This window comes from Erinaceus europaeus, chromosome X, assembly GCF_950295315.1.
Source record: "Erinaceus europaeus chromosome X, mEriEur2.1, whole genome shotgun sequence".
NCBI classification, from domain to species: domain Eukaryota; kingdom Metazoa; phylum Chordata; class Mammalia; order Eulipotyphla; family Erinaceidae; genus Erinaceus; species Erinaceus europaeus.
Window position 1 is genome coordinate 97,416,688 of NC_080185.1, and position 10,226 is coordinate 97,426,913.

General features: G+C 45.6%; 1 protein-coding gene across 1 annotated transcript; it reads right to left on the minus strand.

Annotated features, from left to right (window-relative positions):
- Positions 1 to 5,044: 5,044 nt before the first annotated feature.
- LOC103111776 (large ribosomal subunit protein eL31-like) lies at positions 5,045 to 5,421 on the minus strand. Its single transcript, XM_060183415.1, has one exon. It carries the CDS (start codon positions 5,414 to 5,416, stop codon positions 5,045 to 5,047), a length of 372 nt encoding a protein of 123 aa, XP_060039398.1. The 5' UTR covers positions 5,417 to 5,421.
- Positions 5,422 to 10,226: the final 4,805 nt, after the last annotated feature.

The window sequence follows — 10,226 nt, forward strand, 5'->3', positions numbered from 1 at the left end:
TGGGTTCGAGGCCCTGGTACCTACCTGCAGGGGGAAAGCTTGAGTAGTGAAACAGGGCTGCAAGTGTCTTTTTTTTTTTCTCTCTCTCTATACCCCACTTCCCTCTTGTGTTCTTTTTAAAAATATTGTATTTAATTTATTAATGAGAAAGATAGGAGAAGAGAGAGAAAGATCCATCCATCACTCTGGTACATGTGTTGCTGGGGATTGAACTCAGGACCTCATGCTTGAGAGTCTGATGCTTTATCAAATGTGCCACCTCCTGGACCACCCCTCTTGAGTTCTGACTATCTCTATCCAATAAATAAAGAGAATAAAATATATATAAATAAATAAACAAAAAAATTCAGGGAGGTTGTTTTACTCACACAGAACTATGGGAGGAGTGTTTCTAGAGACTGCGGCTCACCCTCTTGTGTGGGAGCTTCTGCCTTGGATTCTTCCTAGAGAGAATATGCTGTGAGTCCTAGGGCCCCATTCTCTTTAATTCCTTGCTGAAGATACACGAGACTGTAGTACAGAGTTTGAGCATCAAAAATAATTTTAATTAAAAAAATTTAAATATTTTATTACACAAATGAACTGCAGCCCTCCCACGGTGGGGGAGGTAGGTAAGGTCTTGGTGAATACTGTATCAACTTAAAAAAAATTTATTTATTAACATGAGAAAGGAAGAGATAGAGAGAGAGAGACCCAGAACATCACTCTGACACTTGTGCCTCTGGAGACCAAACTCAGGACTTCATGCTTGAGACTTCAATGCTTCATTTTATTTTTTAGTTATTATTATTTTTTAAATAATATTTATTTATTCCCTTTTGTTGCCTTTGTTGTTTTATTGTTGTAAATATTGATGTCATCATTGTTGGATAGGACAGAGAGAAATGGAGAGAGGAGGGGAAGACAGAGAGGGGGAGAGAAAGAGAGACACCTGCAGACCTGCTTCACCGCTTGTGAAGTGACTTCCCTGTAGGTGGGGAGCCGGGGGTTCTAACCGGGGTCCTTGCACTTTGTGCCTTGTGCGCTTAACCCACTGCTCTAACCAACTCCCCTTTTAAAAATTATTTTTAATTTTTTCTGTCTTATCCTTATTTATGTAGTGGATAAAGACAGGCAGAAATGGAGAGGGGAGGGGGGGATAGAGACAGAGAGACATTTGCTGCCTTGCTTCACCACTCACAAAGCTTTCCCTCTGCTGGTGGGGACTGGAGGCTTGAATCTGGGTCCTTCTTCTTCTAGCGTTTGCCCTTCTTCCGTAGCCAGTCAGCAGCGTCCGGTTGAGCCTGATGTAAAGTTTTGAGACCTCCTTTGAATCTGGAGAGGTGGCAGTCGTTGACTATGTGGGTCATAGTCTGTCTGTAGCCACAGGGGCAGTTTGGGTCGTCTCTGGCTCCCCAGCGATGGAACATAGCAGCGCACCGGCCATGGCCTGTTCGATAGCGATTGAGGAGGGCCCAATCATAACGTGCTAGGTCAAAGCCGGGTTGACGCTTGCAGGGGTCTGTGATGAGGTGTTTGTTCTTTACCTCAGCTGACTGCCAGCTCTGTTTCCAAGAGTCTGGAACAGAGAAGTTCAGTGTAGGCGTAGGGGACCAGATTGGGTGACGAGACGTCAAGCGTTGGACAGGGTGGGCGAAGATATCCGTGTATATTGGCAGGTCCGGTCGAGCGTAGACGTGGGAAATGAACTTAGATGATGCCGCATCCCGACGAATATCTGGCGGGGCGATGTTGCTAAGAACTGGCAGCCATGGAACCGGGGTGGAACGGATGGTTCCAGAAATTATCCTCATGGAGGAATATAATTTGGAATCGACCAAGTGGACATGGGGGCTACGGAACCATACTGGGGCACAGTATTCTGCAGTGGAATAGCATAATGCCAGAGATGATGATCGGAGTGTGGAAGCGCTCACGCCCCATGAGGAGCTGGCCAGTCTTGCAATGATGTTATTCCTCGCGCCCACCTTTGCTGCAGTTTTTATGAGATGTTCGTGAAATGACAGAGTGCGATCGAGAGTAATGCCAAGATAGACTGGCTGGGCTTCATGCCGGATTCTCGTATCACCAAGCTGGGTCCTTGTGCGTTGTAACAAGTGTGCTCAACCAGGTGTGCCACCACCTAGCCCCTCAGTACTTTATCCACTGTGCTACCTCCCTGGCCACTCAATTCTATTTTTTCTGCGCATACATCTGTTTTGTTTTCACATATCAAACAAGTATTTATTTTGCTATTACAATTCATTTACTGAGGTTTGGTGGTGGTGCACCTGGTTGAACGCATAGCGTAAGGACCCAGGTTCAAGGCCTGAGTCTCCACCTGTAGGAGGAACGCTTCACAAGTGGTGAAGCAGTGCTGTGGGTGTCTTTCTGTCTCTCTTCCCCTCTATCTCTTCCTTCCCTCTCGATTTCTGTCTCCATCCAATAAATAAAGATAATAAAAAAATTTTAAAAAAATGAAAAAGAAAAACTTAAACTTGGGACATCAAAGAGAGTTTTATGTAGGATCATTATACTGTCTCTCCCACTCTGAACAGGTATTTTATAACTTTGTTTTATTTTTCTACCAGAGCACAGCTTAGCTCTGATTTACTGTGGTGTGGGGATGCATTGGATCGACCTTCCCGTGGTGCATCCCGTGAGTACCCATTCATTGGGGAAACTGACGATCCTTCCTAGCCGACTGAATCCACATGGATCCCAGTCACTTTCAAAGCCAGCAACAAGCAGCTCCTGACAGCTTTCAACCTGACCTGTTGACTGGCTACGGAAGAAGGGCAAACGCTAGAAGAAGAAGAACTGTGGTGTGGGGGACTAAACCTGGGAGTTTGGAGCCTCAGGCATGAGAGTTTCTTTGCATAACCATTGTGCTATCCATCCCCATTTATAACTTTAAAAAAATTGTATTTATTTAATGAGAGGGATAAGAAGGGAGAGAAAGAACCAGATAGCATTCTGGTACATGTGCTGCTAGGGACTGAACTTAGGACCTCATGCTTGAGAGTCCAGCATTTTATCCAGTGTACCACTTTCTGGACCACTAACTTTTTTTAATTGAGGGAAATAATGGTTTACAGTCAAAAGTAAATACAGTAGTTGGTACATGTGTAACACTTCTCAGTTTTTTGCAAAAAAAAAAAAATTTTTGTGTGTGTGCTGGGGATAGAACCAAGGACCAATACACAGAAAGTACTTGTTTTATCACTAGATTCTTTTTTTTTTCAAATATTTTTAAAGTATTTATTTATTTTCCCTTTTGTTGCCCTTGTTTTTTTAATTGTTGTAGTTACTATTATTGCTGTGATTGCTGTCATTGTTGTTGGATAGATAGACACTTGCAGACCTGCTTCACCACCTGTGAAACAACTCCGCTGTAGGTGGGGAGCTAGCGGCTCAAACCTGGATCCTTAAGCCAGTCCCTGTGCTTTGTACCACGTGCGCTTAACCAGCTGCGCTACCACCTGACTCCCTATCACTAGTTTCTATCTCCTGTCGACTGCTGTAGCTCTTCTATTTTAAAGTAGTTACTATTTTTAGGGATTGGGCGGTAGCTGAGTGGGTTAAGTGCATGTGGCACAAAGCACAAGGACTGACGTAAGGATCCTGGTTCGAGCCCTGGCTCCCCACCTGCAGGGGAGTCACTTCACAGGCGGTGAAGCAGGTCTGCAGGTGTCTATCTTTCTCTCTCCCTTTCTGTCTTCCCCTCCTCTCTCCATTTCTCTCTGTCCTATCCAACAACAATGACAGCAATCACAACAATAATAATAATGACAAGGGCAACAAAATGGGAAAATAAGTAAATATTAAAAAATAATAATAGGTGGTCTGGGAGACGGCTCAGTGGATAAAGCACTAAACTCTCAAGCATGAGGTCCTGAGTTCAAGCCCCAGCAGCACATGTACCAGGGTGATATATGGTTCTTTCTCTCTCCTCCTATCTTTCTCATTAATAAATAAAATCTTTAAAAAAAATAATAGTAAATAGTATTATTTTTGTCATTGCGAGGGCTTAGCCAGGTCAAGCCTTTTTCAGGTAGAGAGAGAGAGAGAGAGACAAAGAGAGAGAGAGACTGAGAGAGGGAGAATGGGAAAAATCCCACAGCACCAAAGCTTCCTCCAGTGCAGTGGAGAGTCAGGTGTGGACCTGGGCCATGGGGTGACAGAGCAGGTGTGCTATCCAGTCAAGCTACTTTGCCTGCCCCAAACTAGCATTTGAATTTTTCTTCAGTCTAACGCTCTCCCAACTGGGCTATTTCGGCACATACATTTGAATTTTTAAATAAAATATTTCAAAAGTTTTTTATTGGGGGGCCGGGTGGTGGCTAACCTGGTTGAGCGTATGTATTATAATGTGCAAGGACCCTGGTTCAAGCCCCCAGTCCCCACCTGCAGGGGGAAGCTTTGCAAGTGGTGAAGCAGTGCTGCAGATGTCTCTCTGTCTCTCTTCCTATCTTACCACTTCCCTCTAGATTTCTGGCTGTCTCTATTCAATAAATAAAAATTAAAAAGTTTATTTATTGGATAGAGATAGACAGAAACCAATAGGGAAATGGACATGGAGAGACAGAGAGACACCTGCAACATTGTTTCACCACTCATGAAGTTTCCCCTACAGGTGGGGACCAGGGGCTTGAACCTGTCCCCTTCAGAGGGGAAGCTTCATGAGTGGTGAAGCAGTGTTGCAGATGTCTCTCTATCTCTCCATTGCCTTCTCCATTACTCTCTGTCCTGTAAAAAAAAAAAATTTTGGTTTTGGGAGTTGGGCGGTAATGCAGCAGGTTAAGCGCATGTGGCACGAAGCACAAGGATCGGTGTAAGGGTAAGGATCCCGGTTCGAGCACCCAGCTCCCCACCTGCAGGGGAGTCACTTCACAGGCAGTGAAGCAGGTCTGCAAGTGTCTATCTTTCTCTCCCCCCCCCCCCGTCTTCCCCTCCTCTCTCCATTTCTCTCTGTCCTATCCAACAACAACATTAATAACAACAACAATAAAAAAAAAACAAGGGCAACAAAAGGGAAAATTAAAAAAATTGTGGTTTTGTAACTTTATTTGACAATTAATATTTCGTTCTCATCCACATTGACTGTCTGTAGATTTTTGAAAGTGGTAACCAGTGTATACAGCTTGTTTAGTGAATCTTCATTTGCATTGTGTTTTCTGGACAACCGTACCGGGATGCAGTAGGGGACATTCCTTATTCCTTTGGCCCAGACAGCTTTGTTGAGCCTGGTGTCAACGCGCACATCTGGAGTGCCCATCTCTTTCATGGCAAATCTCTGGATCTCTCTGAGTGCCCGAGGAGCACGTTTCTTGAAGCCCATGCTGTGGATGCACTTGTGGATATTGAACTCACATGTCACCACCTTGTTGATGGCCGAGCGTCTCTCCTTCTCTCTGCCCCTCTTTGCAGGAGCCATTCTGCAGGGCCTAGATAGGAAAGGTAAAATAAAAAATTTTTAAATAGATGTTGTTGTGGTGGTCTGGTGTCGGGCTGCACCGCGGAGAAGAGAGCGGACGTCCAGAGCAAAGGGGTACACAAATCTTTATTATAGGATGGGGGGGTTTGGTTCAGACCACGTGGAGCCAGCCGGCAACGGCCGTCCCCACTACCTGACCACCAGGGGAGAGCAGGGAGCCGAGACCTCAGAGAGGGAGAGCTGAGAGCCCAGAGAGGGGGGGGGGTGAGGGGGCTTTTTATTGGGCGACAACCAGGGGTGACGTGTAGGGCCAGGATTGGTTGAAGGGGGCAATGCTAGGGTTTCGCGGGGGGCGTAGTAAAACCTGGGGGCAGAGACTGCATCAGAATAACTCCTCAGCAACAGAGGAGCACGTTTCTTGAAGCCCACGCTGTGGATGCACTTGTGGATATTGAACTCACATGTCACCACCTTGTTGATGGCCGAGCATCTCTCCTTCTCTCTGCCCCTCTTTGCAGGAGCCATTCTGCAGGGCCTAGATAGGAAAGGTAAAATAAAAAAAATTTTAAATAGACAACATAAAATAAGATTTGAGCCACTACTACCTCCCCCGTCCTTACCCCCACCCCAGTGCCTAAGACAAAACTTCCTGAGAAGTCGCAGGAGGCCCTTATTCCTTACTGAACCCCAGAACCAAACAGGCCCCTCTATTTGTGTTGGGGTATGGGGGCACAGGACCCTGGGGGTAGCAGCCTGGTGGTCTGGAGTCCTGAGAAGCATCTGCTCTGGGGAGGACAGCCAGGACTGGCCCTGGGTGGAGGCTCCCTATAACCTACCTGAGGAGGTCTCCCTTTGTCTGTCCCTCCTAATAGGACCTCTGAGGTGGGAGCAGCCTTCCTTCCTTCCTTCCTTCCTCCCTTCCTCCCTCCCTCCCTCCCTTCCTCCCTTCCTTCCTTCCTTCCTTCCTTCCTCCCTCCCTCCCTTCCTCCCTTCCTTCCTTCCTTCCTTCCTTCCTCCCTTCTTCCCTCCCTTTCTCTCTCTCTCTCTCTCCCTATCAGAGCACAGCTCAGCTCTGGTTTATGGTGGTTGAGAGACTGAACCTGGTGGGACCTTGGAGCCTCAGGCATGAGAGTCTGCTAGCAGAACCATTATGCTATGTCCCCGCCTGGAGTGGCTTTCCTTTGCCTTCCCTCACCAGTGCCTATTGTCCCTCTCCCTATTCCTTTGAGGAAGGTTCCAGAAGGGTTGCCTGCATTTTGCTTGGAGGGCAGCAGGGGGGACCGCGTGAGTGTGAGTGTGTGTTGGGGGCGGGGGTTGCCAGTCAACTGAACTACGCAGCCTCTTTCTGGAAACAAGAGGCTAAGAGATGTCAGAAGCGCAGCCGCCCCAGACCAGTAGGGTCTCTGCCCTTCAAAGAAGCAGAGGGCCACCCCCTGCCTATCTGTGCCTCCACCCTCTCCCCCAACCCCTCCCTGCTCACTGTGCTAACATCTTCATCCCAGCAGCCTGCCTAGTGAGACAAGTCCTTTCCAGAAAGCTGCAGTGTCAGCAAAGCCAAACTCAGCCAGGAGACTGGCGTTCTTGGATGTTTCACTTTGGTTTGGCTTCTTGGATTTTATTGTTTGGGTTAAAGACAGCTAAAAGGAAACTAAAAGCAGGATTTGACTAAATCTGGAGTAGGGCACCAAAGTAAAAACCCTGGGGTGAGGGTGAGGGTGGACATTTGGTTTCCCAGGGCGGTGGGGGGTGGGGTAGGGGTGGGGGTGTGATGGGACAAAGTCTTTTGGTGGTAGGAGCGGTGTTTATGTACACTCCTATTAATTTGTAGTCATATAAATCACTATTTAATTAATATGAGAGGGGGAAAAATTGATTGTATGTCTCAAACTTTTTAAAGCGCAGACTGAATCTTTTTAATACATAGGCTGAGTCTTTGATATGTTGACTCTCTCAAAAGCCTAGACCAGGTAGAACAGAAGCAACTGGTGGCACAGTTATATACAAGATGCTGGGTATTATACAGCAAACTCTAACAAAGGGACTTTTCAAAGTTAACCTAATTACCAAATAATGTGATGATAACGATAACTATCTATTGTCTTCTTGAACCCTAAGACAGCAGGAAGCTCACATTTTCACTATAGAGCCTATATTTCCCCCAGGCTTGGAACCTTAGGATGGGGCCCGCTTTCCTGCATACTTCTCTCAATTTATATCAAATAATATTGTGTCTGCCGATCACAACCTAATCAACGCAACAAGTGCCACCTCATCATGCTTCACTTCAGACTGTGTCCGGAGACTTCAGGTGTGGAATGACAGCCCTTCAGCTTCATTACTTGAGTGAGACCTTTCCTTTCATAGTATTCTCTAATTCCATTCCAGGTGGTTCACTTCCTAACAAAGTCCCAAAACCTAGATATAGACCAGGTCCCTGAGATAGAGCATATGTTCACACGTATCCATAAACTAGGGCAAAATATATACCTGAAAGCAAAACTACACAACAGTTTGCAGTGAGTACCTCCCAACACTTTATCTGCACTGTTCCAGCCTTTAGGTTCATAATTGTTCAACAATTTGTTTGGTTTTGTGTGTTAACTCTCTTTTCAGCCACCAGGTTCCGGATGCCAGCATGATGCCGACCAGACTTCCTTGGATAGACGACCCCACCAATGTGTCCTGGAGCTCCGCTTCCCCAGAGACCCACCCCACTAGGGAAAGAGAGAGGCAGACTGGGAGTATGGACCGACCAGTCAACGCCCACGTTCAGTGGGGAAGCAATTACAGAAGCCAGACCTTCCACCCTCTGCAACTCACAATGACCCTGGGTCCAGGCTCCCAGAGGGATAGAGAATGGGAAAGCTATCAGGGGAGGGGATGGGATATAGAGATCTGGTGGTGGGAATTGTATAGAGTTGTACCCCTCCTATCCTACTATTTTGTTAATGTCTCCCTTTTTAAATAAATAAATTAATTAATTTAAAAAAAGAAGACAGCACTAGGGGATGGTTTACCTGGTAGAGCATGAAACTTACCATGCATGAGGTCCTCGGTTTGAATCCCAGCACAAGAAGGGAGCACCACAACTCTAGGGGAAGTTCCTTGGATGGTAGAACAGTGCAACGATATCTCTCTCCTGCCCCCTGAAATAATTCTCTCTCTCATGTTAATAAATAATTTTTACTTTATTATTATTTTTTTTAACCAGAGCACTGCTCAGCTCTGGTTTATGGTGGTGTGGGGGATTGAACTTGGGACTTCAAGGCAGGAGACTCTCTTTGCATAACCATAATGCTATCTCCCCCACCCAATTTTTATTTTTTAATTTACTTACTTACTTACTTACTTAATTATTTTTTGCCTCCAGGGCTATTACTGGCGTTTGGTGCCTACACCATGAATCCACTGCTCCTGGTAGCCATCCCCCCTTCCATTGTTGTTGTTGTTGTTATTTTTGTTGTTGTTGCTGCCTGCCGTGGTTGCTGGATAGGACAGAGAGAAATTAAGAGAGGAGGTGAAGACAGAGAGAGGAAGAGAAAGATAGACACCTGCAGACCTGCTTCACCGCTTGTGAAGCAACCCCCCTGTAGGTGGAGAGCTGGGGGCTAGAACCAGGATCCTTGCGCTTTGTACTGTGTGTGCTTAACCCAGTGTGCTACTGCCCAGCCCCTTATTTGTTTCTTTTTTACCAGAGTATTGCTCAGCTCTGGCTTATGGTTGTGTGAGGAACTGAACCTGGGACTTCGAAGCCTCAGGCAGGAGAGTCTCTTTGCAAAACCATTATGCTATCTACCCCCACCCAATAAATAATTTTTAAAGAAAAGTTAAAAAAAATATATATTTTTAGCTGTTCTGTTTTTCTAACATTGAGCTGCTTGGGTTTGTGTGTTGTTTTTTGTTTTCCCAAGCAGCTCAATGTTAGAAAAACAGATCAGCTAAAAATATATTATTTATTCTGCACTGGAGGGTGCCACAGGAATTAAGCTTTTCTTTAAAAATTATCTATTAGTGGTCCTGGAGGTGATGCAGTGATAAAGCTTTGGACTTTCAAGCATTAGGTCCTGAGTTTGATTCCCAGCAGCACATGTGCCAGAGTGATGTCTGTCTCTCCTCCTATCTTCCTCATTAATAAGTAAATAAATCTTAAAAAAATTGTTATTAACATGAGAGATTAAAGAAAGAGAGAGAGATAGAGAGAAAATGAGAGAGAGAGAGAGAGCATCAGAGCATTACTGTCACACATATGATACTGGGGGTTGAATTCAGGACCCCATGCTTGAGTGTCGAAGGCTTTATCCACTGCTTTACCTCCTGGATTGTGAATATTTATTATCAATTTATTTTTTATTTATTACCAGAAAACTGGCTTATGGTAGTGCAGGAGACTGAACATGGGACCTCAGAGCCTCAGGCTTGAAAGTCATTTGCAGAACCATTATGCTGTCTTCCAAGCCCGTATACGTATGCATGTATGCATGTATGTATTTATGTATGTATGTATTTATGTATGTATGTATGTATTTTGCTTCCAGGGTTATTGGTGGGGCTCAGTGCCTACACTACAAATCCACTGCTCCTTTGGCCTTTTTTTTTTGATATGACAGAGAGAAATTGAGAGGGGAGGGAGGGGAAGATAGAGAGGAAGAGAGAAAAATAAACACCTACAGACCTGCTTCACCACTCATGAAGCAACCCCCCCCCCGCCCCCCGCAAGTGGGGAGCTGGGATCCTTGCACTGGTTCTTGTGCTTTGTACTGTGTGTGCTTAACCAGGTGTGCACTGCCTTCCTCCCTATGTATTTTTTTAA